This window comes from Toxorhynchites rutilus, chromosome 3 (assembly GCF_029784135.1).
Source record: "Toxorhynchites rutilus septentrionalis strain SRP chromosome 3, ASM2978413v1, whole genome shotgun sequence".
In the NCBI taxonomy this organism is placed as follows: Eukaryota; Metazoa; Arthropoda; class Insecta; order Diptera; family Culicidae; genus Toxorhynchites; species Toxorhynchites rutilus.
In genome coordinates, this window is record NC_073746.1 from 213,341,194 (window position 1) to 213,356,663 (window position 15,470).

Here is a 15,470-nt window from a genome sequence, read left to right on the forward strand (position 1 = left end):
AATGCGCTAGTAATTGTCATACCTGTTTGGCCACCTTCTTACCTCTTGTATTTACATGTCGGACGTCGGTTTCAACGAGTAAAATAGAATATAAGCTGCACTGGAACATACATCCGACGTGTCAAGGCTCGAAACGGTGTGATCATCGAATTTGTACCATCTGAACATGAAAAAGAAATTGTAAAACACCGTGCGTTTCTAAAATACATATTGTGTAAAAATACTTCTGAAATTCTGAATTGCGACAAAACGCTGTGTAGTGTCCACTCTCCATCGAACCATAATGGTTCGAAACGCCGTACAGATGATACCGATGACTTCTCAGCCTTTGATTGCGATTCAACTCAGATGGAGCGATATGTGTCGACATATCCAACTCTGATAGTGGGAATTTTACGTAGTTTTGCTTTTTCTTGTACACAGTTGTCATCGAGTCCGGATCGGCATAAAACCGTTTGAAGTGGATAACCAGTATCGACGGCAGCCGGGAGATATCCAGTTTTTTTATGGCATCCTGATTGCTTCTGCACTGGGGACAACTCCAACCCCGTATGTGTTCGCCGTTGAAATACATATCCAAACATTCCTGTGAATTGAAGCAACGACATAAATGTTGCGTATAGATATAAATCGCATACACCGAAGCAAACAAGTGACGTAAATGAATCTAGACAATTTGTTCAGTTTCTCTTTTCTAATTGAAATAATAAAATCTGCGCTACATATTGGAAAACAGGAGATGCCAAGGCCAGGTCAACTATCGGGTTGCTAATAGAAGACAATCAACATGCTTTGATCCGTCCGTCGAAAACCACGAAGGAAGCTTGGACGGCGCTCCAAAACCATCATCAAAAGATTAGCCTAACCTCAAAAGTGTCGCTTTTGAAGCGAATCTGCGACAAGCATTTTACGGAAGGAGAGGATATGGTCGATCATATTGTCGTTATGAAGGAATTGTTCAGTAGCCTTGCGAATGCCGGACAGAAGCTGGAGGAAAATCTAATGGTCGCGATGATCTTGAGGAGTTTCCCAAGTACGTTCGATACCTTGACTACCGCTCTTGAAAGTCGGTCAGATGACCCTGACCTGACCCTGGATCTTGCTAAACGGAAACTCCTAGACGAAGCTGCAAAACGGCTGGGTATCGAAACGAATTCCACGATGAAGGTAGAAGAGGGCAAGAAGAATAAGAAAACGATAGTCTGTCACTACTGCAAGAAAGCAGGCCCCATACAGAGAGAGTGTCGACAATTTATTCGGGATAACGAAAAAGATTCGAAGCCGAAAAAGCAGGGAAATCCTCCTGTGAAGAAAGAAGAAAATTCATTTGCGTTTCTAATCGAAGAGCAAGGAGAAGCAAGTGGTGATAAGCCTTGGGTCGTGGATTCGGGCGCGAGTAGTCATGTACACTGTCGCGAGCCGCGATTTTCTCTGTACGAGAGTGATGTGAAAAAAGTTACACTTGTTGATGGTAAACAAGCAATCGCTCGAGGAGAAGGTCCCGGCGTTATCCAGTGCTACGATGATAAAGGTAAACAAACCAAACTTAAGTTGAGCAAAGCACTTTATACGCCTACGTTGGCGATGAACCTATTGTCAGTCCCATCGTTAGCACAGGAAAACGCAACTGTTATTTTTGATATTAGCGGTTGCAGAGTGATGTATGGCAAACAAACGGCTGCCTCAGCAACGCTTAAGCAAGGTCTGTACTAAAGGGTGTGTCACATCAAATTGCATCACGGAAAAAACGCTGTAGAAATTCGCCCAGTAGACCGATCCTTTTGAAAATTTTAGACAGTAAAATAAAAACTATTAAACAACTTTTGGCATTTTCTTTTTATTCATACTTCGAGCCCAAGCCCGTATGCTCGCACCTTCCTCTTTACCCCGTCCATAAGGTTCTGTACAACGTCATGTTGTAGGTTTTTTTGAACAGAAATCCATTTTCTCTTGAAGTCCGCCTCCGATTTGACAACTTTTGGATTCTTCCAGAGGGCCTGCTTCATAATCGCCCAATATTTCTCTATTGGGCGGAGCTCCTGCGCGTTGGGCGGGTTCATTTCCTTTGGCACGAAGGTGACCCCGTTGGCTTCGTACCACTCCAACACGTCCTTTGAATAGTGGCACGAAGCGAGATCCGGCCAGAAGATGATCGGGCCCTCGTGCTGCTTCAATAATGGTAGTAAGCGCTTCTGTAGGCACTCCTTAAGATAAACCTGCCCGTTTACCGTGCCGGTCATCACGAAGGGGGCGCTCCGCTTTCCGCAAGAGCAGATCGCTTGCCACACCATGTACTTTTTGGCAAACTTGGATAGTTTCTGCTTGCGAATCTCCTCCGGAACGCTGAATTTGTCCTCTGCGGAGAAGAACAACAGGCCCGGCAGCTGACGAAAGTCCGCTTTGACGTAGGTTTCGTCGTCCATTACCAGGCAATGCGGCTTCGTCAGCATTTCGGTGTACAGCTTCCGGGCTCGCGTCTTCCCCACCATGTTTTGCCTTTCGTCGCGGTTAGGAGCCTTCTGAACCTTGTATGTACGCAGGCCCTCCCGCTGCTTGGTCCGCTGGACGAATGAACTTGACAAATTCAGCTTATTGGCGACATCCCGGACCGAACTTCTCGGATCACGTCTAAACTGCTTAACTACGCGCTTGTGATCTTTTTCACTGACGGAGCATCCATTTTTGCCGTTCTTCACCTTCCGGTCGATGGTTAGGTTCTCGAAGTATCGTTTTAGTACTCTGCTGACCGTGGATCTGACGATTCCCAGCATCTTACCGATGTCCCGATGTGACAACTCCGGATTCTCGAAATGAGTGTACAAGATTAATTCACGACGCTCTTTTTCGTTCGACGACATTTTTCCAAATTTACGAAAAATTGACAGTGAAGCATGGCCAACGTGATCTATACACTCTTATCTGATTATAAGCGAAAGCTGAAAATATAATTTCTAAAAATTAAATTTATACAGCGTTTTTCCTGTGATGCAATTTGATGTGACACACCCTTTATTTGAAGCAACCGAATGAAGTCATCATGTTGGCGAATAGAAACCACAAAAAGGGCTGCAAACACGAGTGGCACAAGAAGTTAGGCCATCGTGATCTCAACGCGATATTCAGAATGGAGAGAGAGACATCCTAGTCAGCAGATTAAAGATCCACTAGTGCAGAATTAACGAAACTTGCGAATGTTGCTGTAAGGGTAAAAGCTCAAATACACCATTTCCCAAGGAATCGGAGTCGAGTACGAAGACGCCATTGGACATAGTACACACGGATTTGTGTGGAACAGTAGAAGTACCTTCGGTGAGTGGGTTCAGATATTCCATGACCGCTATTGATGACAGTTTGAGGTACACCCAGGTTTTTTCCCCGGGGGGATACGAACCTCGTAAAAAAAACACGTAAAAAACCGCGTTAGTTGGAAAATTCGCGAAAAAAAACCTCATAAAAAACCGCGTAAAAAACCATGGTGTATTGCACACTGTACTTTCTGCGAGAGAAATCGGAGGTAGCGTAAAAGTTAGAAGAATACATCGAGGCGGTCAGAACTCAATTTGTCTGTAAACCAAAAATTGTGCGATCCGATCAAGGAAGAGAATACAGCAGTGAAATATTACGTTCGTTTTACCGACGAGAAGGGATCAAGGATTGATTGTGTGCTCCCGTGGCCGAGTGGTTAGCGTCATAACTAACATGCCGGGTGTTCGGGTTCGATTCCCGTTCTGGTCGGGGGAATTTTTCGTCAAAGAAATTTCCTTCGACTTGCACTGTGATCACGCGTATTCTAGAGCTTGCCATTCAGAATGCATTCAAGGCGTGTTATTTGGCATAGAAATCTCAACTAAGTACTAATAAAAAATGACGCAAGTAATACTACGCTGAGACGGCGAAGTTCCTCTAGGAACGTTAGTGCCATTGAAGAAGAAGAAGAAGAAGGGATCAAGGCACAATACACGGCTGCGTGTATATTCCACAGCAAAACGAAGTTGCGGAGCGCCGAAACCGTTATCTGCTCAAAATGAGTAGATGCCTTCTGTTTGATTCCGGATTGCCCCATTGCTATTGGGCGGAAGCATTGAGTACGGCTGTATATTTGCAAAATATATCATCATCAAGATCCGTTACATTCACGTCATTCGAACTATGGCACGATCGAAAACCAGACGTTAGTCATCTTCAAGTTTTTAGTAACAGCGCCTGGGTACACATCCCGAAACAACAGAGGAAGAAGCTCAGCCTGCAGCAAATAGGTTAGTTTTTGTCGGATACTCCCAAGACCATGAAGCGTACCGATTTCTAGTTAAAGCAACACGAAAAATTTACATCAGCCGAGACGCAACGTTTGTCGATGGCAAACGAGGAAATCCCATCGAAAATATTCAGGAGGTGAACAAAGTTGAATTCTTTTCGAGATTGAAGTCCACCGCATTCAATACAACCGATGGAAAAGACGACTACAGTGAAATAGCAGAAGACGACGACGGATATGATGGTGATGATACTGCTGCTGGGAGCAAATCCGAAAACGACGAAAGCGATGATATTGAAGATCCGAGTCAAATTATCGAGAGCGATGATGAAGCCAATGTGAATGTCGAGCCACCAGACGAAGTGCGACGATCCACGAGAGCCACGAAGGGAACAAAGCCAAACGTTATACAGAAATAACTAGTGTCACCAGTACTATTTGCTATGAACCAAGAAATTATTCCGAACCAACGCAATGCTCAGAAGCAGAAGCTTGGAAAAACGCTGTCAGAAGAGGTGCAGTCGTTACTGGACAACCAAACATGGGAGGTGGTAGATCTGTCTCCCGGAAGAAGAGCTGTAGGGTGCAAATGGACATTCAAGAAGAAACCTGACGAAACTGGCAATATCGTGCGATACATGGCCAGGTTGGTAGCCCAAGGTTTTACTCAGAAATACGGGACAGACTACGACGAGGTTTTCACTCACAATTGCCGCACGAGACAACATGCTGGTACAGCATATGGATATGAAAACTGCTTTTTTGTATGCCGAGTTGGACGAGGAAATCTACAAACGACCACCCCCTGGATTCAAAACTGAAGCTAATAAAGTTTTGAAACGCATAAATGCTGCTGAAACAATCGGCACGGGTCTGGAACCAGAAAATTGCACAGATTTTCCGGCTAGGTTGCATCGAAAACCTATATATTTCCAAACGAAAATTAAAATGACAGATCCAGGCAACCATTGAATATGAGCAAATGAACTTTTGTACTTCAATATGTTTTGATGGTTATTTTTTCCACCCAGTGTCATTTTCATCTTGATTATCGGAAACGTCAGAACTGAATTTCATTAAAGCCAAATGAATATCAGCTGTTGTTAACTTCTAACCTGAGGCTGCTGTGTGCGGTTAGGTTTTGCAGTTGCTGGATGCCGTAATCGGAAATACCTTATGAAATTCCCGTTGTCGCAAATGACTTGACGGTAGCTAAAACCACTCATTGTATCCATTCTGCATATGCCGTTGCTACCGTCTCGCCAAATAAAATTTATTTTGAACTTAAATTCACTGCCAGAACGAATATCGTTTCGGATGTGATGAATATCAATTTGTTGCTTTTGATATCCAAAGTATAAATAACAGCGAAGTTATGAACCCCACTCAATGTCGCATTCATTCATTATAGAAAATTTGCTCATGCAACAGCGATATGAACAAAATGAACTTGTTTGTTATTGTCATCAATATGATGAGGGCAGTGTGTTTTAAGCTAAAAAAAAGGCATTTACACTGGAACAAAATCATATTCGTTTCTCGTGAATATTTGTTGATATTCTAAGACACTGACTGAGATACCTCAAGTCAACCAAGGACCTTTCTCTACATCTAGGATCCGGAACAAAAACGTGGAATGTCTTGTCGATGCAAATTGGGCAGGAGATCGTAAATCAAACTCTGGCTTCCTGATAAAATTTGGTGGCGGACTGGTAAGTTGGGGCACCCACAAACAAACCTGTGTTGCTCTCTCTTCAACAGAAGCCGAGTTTGTTGCATTGGCTTAGTGATGCCAAGAACTGTTGTGGATGCGGAAACTTCTGCAGGACATCGACGAAGAACCAGCATACCCAATCGTCGTGTGGGAGGACAATCAGTCGTGTATCAAGATGGTGGAATCCGATCGTTTGGGAAGGAGGTCTAAACATAGTGATACGAAATGCGATACGCCTTCACCAAAGATCTTCGTCAACAAGGATTAATTGATCTGCAATATCTACCAACCACGGAAATGGAACCCGCCCTGATGACGAAGCCGTTAGAGCGGATCAAGCTGGAAAGGCATCGAAATGCAGTTGGCATCCGAGGTAACGTGGAAAGCGATAGTTGTCTTCGTTGAGCAGGAGTGTTGCGTGTAGATATAAATCGCATGTAACGAATTAAACAAGTAACGTAAATGAAATTATTCTAGACAATTTGTTCAGTTTCTCTTTTCTAATTGGAATAATAAAATCTGTCATTCGGTATTAGACATTTGTGTGAAACGGTCGTTTTTCCTTTGTTTGCGTTTTTCTTACAACAATAAGGTATCAGTGTAATTTAATATCGACAAACACAGTACTCACGCTCAAATCACATCGATTGGAGTCCGGGCGTAACTCAAGGCTGAGATTGGAGAAAGATTCATATGTAGCGCTTTCCTTCCCACACCTTACGCATTTTACTGTACTTTTTATTTGACCGTAAAATAGCCTTGCTATATAGCTCTCTTTGCCTTTCAAATATTCTATCCAAGCTTTTTCGGACGCCGGCCGATTTTCAAGACTTGTCTCCAGCTGAAAAAAAAAGTTGTTGGCATTCATATTCATCGAAGAAATCGTGTATCCGAAGACCCACCTTCATTGTTACGGTCTGCAGATCAGAATGAAGCCAATCCATCAAAATGGTTAGGAATTCATGAGAATCTTGTTGCTCAATTCCTCCAAACTGACGTTCATACTGCCCAACCACATACTAAAATTAAGCACAAACAATATTCTCATTTCTTACAACACAACACCAAAAACAATTTTTTTCTCACCCTCAGATTCTTACTAGCAATGCACTTGTACTGGCCGGTCCACAGAGCTTTTATTACCGCGGCGACTTCCTCTGCAATTTTCCCCTGCGTTTTGTTGTTCCTATGAAACTATTCATTTATTTTTATTATATGATTTTTAGCGTAAAACATATACCTATTGAGATACTGTTTGAAGCTGCCATCGACGAAAAAGTCTCTCAAGAAAAATGTGTTGCTCAGGCACTGAAGGATGCTGTTCATGTAGCACGTGTTTCCCAAGTTCTTGAGACCAGTTAACCCAAATCCCTGCGTGGAAGTGTAAAAAAACAGAACAACGTTATCCAAAATCCAAGCAATGAAAAACTAATCAAATTAAACAACAAAAATTCCAGTGTTTGGCACAACAAAGAGAAACATGAACAAATCCGTTGTAGAGTACGTCATACAATTTACCAGGTTCCGTTTTGATGGTGATAGAAAACGCGAAAAATTTGCATCACATTGGACATCGGAAGGGCACCCCATAAGGGAAACGGGGAAAAATTAGTCTGGTGTTCATGGTGTAATCAGAATGGCATTTGGTAAGTTTTTGCAGTGCCCGGGACTACTGTAATCTCTTTACACGTGTTGTTTTCTGCTTTCGTCCGTCGATTTGAAGTAGACATAAATAAATGTTCGTTGCGTAAAGATTAGTTGCACCGTTTTGATGAAATTTTACCGAGCTCGAAAATAGAAAAGGATGGCCGATGTTGTATGAATCTAGTAACTATTTGTATTTGTCTCGTGTCTTATCTTTTCTGTTTTTTTTTAATTGGAAATAATTTAATTGCACTTTTCATTTAACTCATAATAAAGATAATGTTCCTCTGGAAATGTAAATGTAAATGAATGTTATTTGGTGAAACTAAAACTAAACCTGTTTTCGCCACCAATGGTTCTAACCTGGGTCATGTGGAGTCAATAAAAATGAATTTTCTGCACTGCACTTTTCCCCATGCTGTCAGATGTTTCTCCTATAAAAAGAGCCAACGATTTCGTAACTTGAGTTTTATTTATTAACTTTTTTGACCGAACCAGTGTTTGAATAATTGTTGTAATTTGTGTTTAATATTTTTTAATATATTTATAATCAAAGATAAAAGTTCAAATAATATAATTTTATCTTTCAGAATAATAAACACCTAATATTTGGCGGAGAGTGAAACTAAATCGTAATCAAGTTTATGTATGTTCAGAAGTTGATAACACTGAAGGTTCAGTATCTGGCAGAATGTCAGTTGGGCCTTTATGATTTGAATCGCTACTATTAGTTGATGAAGAAATGTAGTTCGTTCATTTTTATTAATTCGATTGTTCGATTGTTCGATTGTTTGGAAAAAAACAGGAAGTGGGTTATATCTATGGTATAACCGCAAGGGTGACGTAGGACTATCGTTGATTTAGAGATCATTTGTTTGAAGTTGAATCTGAATTCATTCTGAATGAATGAATATTTGGGGGACTTCGATAACGAGAGTGTTACGTTGGAGGCACAAGGTTTTATGCATCCAATATTGGATACGGAAATATCCTACTGACGGGGAAGAATAATCTTCAGAAGCTATCCTGTTAATTGCGATTGAAATCACAAAACCAAATGTATTTGGTCACAGTGTTACATGGATAGAAAACATTCAAATAAACTCTTTCACATGAATGTATTTTTAAATTCCCAGAGTAACTGGCAGATTTTTTTCCCGATCTTTCTCGATGTTGAATGGCATCCAAACGGAAAGAATTCCGTGCGTGTATGTGTGTGTGTAGCGGCTGCTTTGATGGTCACCTTCTCTTCTCCTGAAGGATCGGCTTCTCTGTGCTCCCTCACAGGTTTAAACAAACTGCTTGAGTTTCAGGGCAGATCTCGATCCTTCGCCGTCCAGCACCCTCAGCAACGATGTTGTCTTGACGATGTCCTCACGAAAAATGAATGCATCTCACCACCAGAATATCGCTTAAGTATGCTTTTTGTGCGTGATTGAATCGAGAGAAGGCGTGATTTACGATGGCAATTTGGAAGGCAAACTAGAGGGGAATGAACTCTTTGAGTTCGGAACTTTCGGCGACTGAGCAATAATCGATTGCGGGCGCATACAATATTGGATACGGAAACATCCTACTGATGGGGAAGAATAATCTTCAGAAGCTATTTTGTTAATTGCGATTGATTGAAAAATCACAAAACCAAATGTATTTGGTCACAGTGTTACATGGATAGAAAACATTCAAATAAACTCTTTCACATGAATGTATTTTTAAATTCCCAGAGGAATTGGCAGATTATTTTCAGTAACGATTAGATATTTCCACATTTTCCTCGATACTGGAAGCCCACCAGTGGTTAATGCTAACTCGATAACCATCTGTTAATAGCACTTGATTGAAACATATTTGGTCACAGTGTTACATGGATAGAAAACATTCAAATAAACTCTGTCACATGAATGCATTTTTAAATTCCCAGAGGAACTGGCAGCTTATTTTCCGGATCTTTCTCGATGCTGAATGGCATCCAAACGGAAAGAATTCCGCGCGTGTGTGTGTGTGTGTAGCGCCTGCCTCGAGATCTTCCCGGGGAACCGTTTGTGGCATCACTCTCCTTCTGATGGATTCCCTTCTGGCCTAAGGTGCACAAACAGGCTCTTGGTGACACCGTTCATTCGCGCTTTCATGATAAACGAAGAGCTTCACCACAACAGCGACAACATGCTCCAATCGCTGTTCAATCAGAACTGAGTGGATTTCCGAGCGGCGCTCGCTTATATACCGATTGGTGATTTCAATAGCCTGTTTTGAAAGCAATTTTAAGACTATTGAAACAAGTTTTTGGATCAGAAAGTAACAAGTATAGAACGCGTAGACATTTTATCTTTCGAATGAAGTGTTTATCATACCATTTCGTTCAGTTGTTTAGGAGCTATTAACGCTCAAAATCTCGGTCTCCGGCGTAACGCTTTTGTTTTCGAAACTTTGATTTTACACCCGGTATAGAAATGAAAGACGTAGTCCTACGTCAAAATACGCAGGATGGAAGCCGAAAGAAGAAATTTGATTTTGAACACCCAGATTAGAAATCCGGTGTGGTCAGCACTAAAATCGCGAAATCGCTGAAAGTAGCTAAAACGACCGAGTATGAGTGCTGAAACGTTTCCGTAAAGTATAACTTTTGTTCGGATGGCAATCAATCAAACAAAACGCTGAAGCTGAAGACGTACTCAAAAGTTGTAGAACAAGGTTTTGACAAAGAACCAGGGTTTCATGCTGATGGATGACGAAACGTACGTGAAGACGAGTTTTGGACATCTCCCAGGCCTGATATTCTGTAAGGCGACTGCCAGAGGAGATATCCCCAGCAAATTGAGGTTCGGTTTCGCTGATAAAGGGCCTGGCCGGGTAAGGGAGTAAAAAGTGCTCCAAACCAAATCACTAGCTGTATGGCAAATATTGTATAGGATATCAAATAGGAAATTTTGACGGTTTGTTTGAACCCCTATGTGGTTGTTAATCTATAGTGAAAAACGTACTTTTTCGTTTATTTCACGCCATCCTCAAACGCTTCGAGATAAAAATTTAAAAAAAAATACTGAATCTGCATCTTACTACGGTGTATCGAGAAAAATTATTTAAAAAAATCATCAAAAATTTTAATACTAAAAAAAATATTGAAATTCTGAAAAAAAAATTCTGGGATTTTGAGATTCAGTACTACTCTAATTCATATTTAAATGTGTTTCTACGGCTTTTTTAGATATGTGTGATTTTTTTCAGTGTTGCGCGGTACAACAATTTTTGTTTTTATATTTCCAAAGAGTCTGGCTGGGTAAGGGTACTAAAAACATTTTGACAGTAGTACCGTATATTTGAGGCCTTATATGGTACACCATAGGATCTATGGTAAAAATGCACCTTTTCATTTTTTTCACACCATTCTCAATAGCTTTGAGACAAAGCTATGAAAAAAAATACTGAAAGTACATCTTACTTAGGTGTATCGATCAATATTTTAAAAAAACTTTTTCATCAGAAAATCAAACAGTAAAAAAAAAATTAAATTAATTTTTATTTTTATTTTAAATTAAATTAAATTTTTTTTTTTTAATTTGAGATTCAGTACTACTCTAGTTTGTATTGAAATTTCTTCCTACGTCTATTTTAAGTATATGTGATTTTTTTCAGAATTTTTAGAGTGTTTTTCGCGGTAAAAAAAAAATATAAATATATTTTCAGGCATTTCGAAATCATGAAAAAAAATTACTCTGAGACGCAATTTTACTCTAATTTTTATTTAAATGCATTCGTATGTGTTTTTTTTCCACATGTAGCGTAATTTTTTCTTGAATTTTTAGAAGAATTGCGCAAAAAAAATGTTTTTTGGCCTTTGGGCATTTTTAATTTATTTTGAATTTGGAGACCCATTACTGCTCTAATATTTTTTTAAAATTTTGCTTTTCATATGTCTAAATTTTGTCGGTATATTTAGAGCATTGCGCTGTGCAATTGTTTTTCTCGTATCTTAAAATACATGAGGTTATCTTTACATTGGATTTAGATGGTTTACCAAATTCATAGGAGTCAGTAGTACGATAGAGCTCTGTGAGAAAAAATAAAGTCCTTGTGGAAAGATCATTCGGATTAATGAGAAGAACACTTAAAAAAATCCGAATTGTTTTTAATTTTTTTTATTTTAATCTTACAATTGAAAACCACGAATACAATGAAATAATCGATTTCAAGAAAACAAAAATATTAATGCAGTCGATGCAATGCTCTTAAAAATTCAGGAAAAATTACGCCACATGTAGAAATAAAGACACATTTAAATAAAAATCAGAGCAGAAGTGGGTATCAAAGTCATATTTTTTTTCAAAATATCAAAATGCCAGTAATATTAGGCTGTCAAAAAAGTCCTGCGGTATTTCCGCGAGGTGTCGTTGTAAGCGCGTAGTTCTAGTTGTATTCATTGTATCGAGTCATACTATAGCTTGTTGGAAAGGTATTTAATATAGCGCTATAATATAGTCTTTGACAGTGTTTTGTTTGGTTACGTCGTTCGTGAGTTATAGTGTCGCAAATATGGAGCAAAATAAAGAGAAAATCCGACATATTTTACAGTACTACTATGGACAAAGGCAAAAATGCATCTCAAGCTGCCAATAAAATTTGTGCAGTTTATGGACCCGATACAGTCTCCATTTCCACCGCACAACGATGGTTTCAACGTTTTCGTTCTGGTGTAGAGGTCGTCGAAGATGCGCCACCGGCATAGGCATAGTAGCAGCCGTAGCATCGGCCAAGAGCTGGGGATAAGTCATCAAACCGTTATTAACCATTTGAAGAAGCTTGGATTCACAAAGAAGCTCGATGTATGGGTGCCACACACGTTGACGCAAAAAAACATCTTTGACCGTATCGACGCATGTGAATCGCTGCTGAATCGCAACAAAATCGACCCGTTTCTGAAGAGGATGGTGACTGGCGATGAAAAGTGGGTCACTTACGACAACGTGAAGCGCAAACGGTCGTGGTCGAAGCCCGCTGAAGCGGCTCAGACGGTGGCCAAGCCCTCATTAACGGCCAGGAAGGTTCTGCTGTGTGTTTGGTGGGATTGTCAAGGAATAATCTATTATAAGCTGCTTCCCTATGGCCAAACGCTCAATTCGGACCTGTACTGCCAACAACTGGACCGCTTGAAGGTAGCACTCATGAAAAAGAGGCCATCTTTGATAAACAGAGGCCGCATTGTCTTCCATCAGGACAACGCCAGGCCACACACTTCTTTGGTGGTGCGCCAGAAGCTCCGGGAGCTCGGATGGGAAGTTCTTTTGCATCCGCCGTATAGTCCGGACCTTGCACCAAGTGACTACCACCTGTTTTTGTCCATGGCGAACGAGCTAGGTAGTCAGAAGTTAGCCACAAAAGAGGCCTGGGAAAATTGGCTATCCGAGTTTTTTACCAATAAGGAAGCGAGCAGCTATAACAGGGGTATTATGAAGCTGGCATCTCGTTGGGAACAAGTCATCGAACAAAACGGCGCATATTTGACTTAAAACAGATGATTGTAACTAATCTTATGAACATATGAAAATTCAAAAAAAATACCGCAGGACTTTTTTGACAGCCTAATATATATAAAATTATTTTGTACTGCGTATTTAATTTTCTTTTTATTATTAGATTTTTTGATGAAAAATAGTTTGAAGATATTCATCGACACACCTAAGTAAGATGTACTTTCAGTATTTTTTCATATTTTTGTCTCAAAGCTATTGGGAATGGCGTGAAAAAAACCAAAAGATCCTTTTTCACCATAGATCTTATGGTGTACCATATAAGGACTCAAATATATGGTGCTACTGTCAAAATGTTTTATTTAGTACCCTATACAATATTTCCCATTAGGGATTGCATTACCGTGCCAAAATTTCAATAACCGGTTATTCGGTAATGAAAATTTTATTACCGGTAAAACCGGTAAATTATCGGTAAAAAACCTACTAAAATTTAAAATGAAGGAACGACTTTTATTTATAATGATCAGTTTACAAATAAACATTTTGCAAGTTTTTGCTGATTAACACTAGGTTTGCGGACGTTTCTTATATACCTATCTCTACGAACACGCGATCAATTACTTACCTCGATCAATTCATAAAAGTGGAATATGTGGAGATGGAATATAAATGCAGCCGATTTTTGTAATTTTCCATATACAATTCGAAATGCGTGAAAATGACGTGTAAACCTAGTGTTAAAGTAATACTTAAGGACACAGAGAATGTTAATTTGGTTGACTTCTAATCTCGATCGGATCTCATTAACAAAATTTCCAAAAGAGGAAAACGCCCGTTCAGAGTCCAATTATGTTGGGTGTACCGCACGAAGAGTATCGAATACCATTGTCATCCGGGTTGCAACATATACAGAATATTCTGTATTTTACAGATTTCTCGCCAAATCTCAGATACAGAATCTGTATATACAGAATTACAGATTTTCAGCAAAAATATAGAATTTTTTTAAATTCAATTTTAAATATTGAATTTATTACTGCGCATACATTGATACCTTGATTCACAAAAAAAAAAGTAGAACACAACGCAACAATATGGCTTTCATTGGAGGCAGTTGTTAAGCGAAATCTTGAGCGAATCGAAGAGCTTAAACTATTCTATTCATTCCAAGTCAAGTATGACCATAATCAATCCACCATACATCCACCATACACCATACACTCATTTAAACTGTCCTATGACTAAATCGGTTATGCTGTTCCTAAACATTGTTCTATCGCTCATCAATGAAGTCATTCCACTTTTCAATCAGAAAGTTCTCAATTTTGCGAACTTTATAATGAGACAAATATATTATTGTTGATCATGTCGGGTAACTTATGATTTCAGAGCTACGTGCAACGATTCGTTAATGCTGATTATAATGTGAAAGATTTTGAACACGTTCTGAAGAAGCCTGAGAATGTTTACGTTGGTATCGGGAAGAAGAAGCTGAAAAAATATTGGATGTAGCTAGGAAGCTGACCTTCAATTCGATTTGTTGTGATTTCTATATTAAACTCGTGAAACAGATTTCAAAGAAATTTCAAATTTGATTTCAGCGATCCGGTTATCAAAACTACGGCCTTGATAAACCCTTCAAATTTTCGTCAAATTACCAAACCTAAATAATTTGATACGCCAAATTCCACAATTTGTTGAAGTAATAGACTAGGCTTGGGGAACGAATTCAGGCTACTCAAGACGAATCTTATTGGGCAAAAATTGAGTGAGTCAGGAATAATTTGGTCCCAGCTGTTGGATGTCGAAAGGCGCCTTTTTGATAACATTCATCAGCGTCTGTAGAGCAAGTATTTTCGCATGCCAACGAAAACCGGAAATCGGTTTGCCCCCACAATTACAGACACTATTTTGGAAGCGAAAAACTATGTATCGGCTCAAGGAGGAGCTTCAAGGATGATATGGACGAAAAGTTTTAAAGCAAAGTGTATAAACAACATACAATTCAGAGGATTAGAAGAATAGAACCTTTTTATGATTTACTTTGTTGAATTGATACGACTTCAACAAAATAAACCTACATTTCATTTTTGTTTTCCTTAATTTTTCGATACAGATTTTTTATGCAGATTTTTTTTGCTAATAATACAGGTATACAGATTTTTACCAAAAAAAATACAGAGTTAAATGTGGCAACCCTGATTGTCATGTATTTGCCTCTGATGCCCTCTGTACGAAAACTCTTGTCCGAGGCTTTTCATCAATCCGTTAATTGACGTTGAACTTGGACTGGACGTTGATACTTTTCATTGTTGCAATCGTCGTTCAAGTTGATGCTCAACTGTTCTGCAGGTTTCGCAGGATTTCTTCCTCCTGTTGTCCAGCTACT

General features: G+C 39.6%; 1 protein-coding gene across 3 annotated transcripts in view; it reads right to left on the minus strand.

The window, feature by feature from the left end:
* Positions 1–15,470, minus strand: part of LOC129774998 (ubiquitin carboxyl-terminal hydrolase 8) — a 31,375-nt gene that overhangs the window by 350 nt on the left and 15,555 nt on the right. For all 3 annotated transcript variants that reach the window (XM_055779132.1, XM_055779131.1, XM_055779133.1), the window contains 6 exons: positions 7,210–7,340; positions 7,056–7,155; positions 6,872–6,988; positions 6,601–6,810; positions 225–586; positions 43–160 (listed from right to left, as the gene is read on the minus strand). In XM_055779132.1, coding sequence (XP_055635107.1) covers positions 52–160; positions 225–586; positions 6,601–6,810; positions 6,872–6,988; positions 7,056–7,155; positions 7,210–7,340 — 1,029 coding nt within the window. In that variant the 3' untranslated portion in view covers positions 43–51. The remainder of the gene's footprint in view (positions 1–42; positions 161–224; positions 587–6,600; positions 6,811–6,871; positions 6,989–7,055; positions 7,156–7,209; positions 7,341–15,470) is intronic.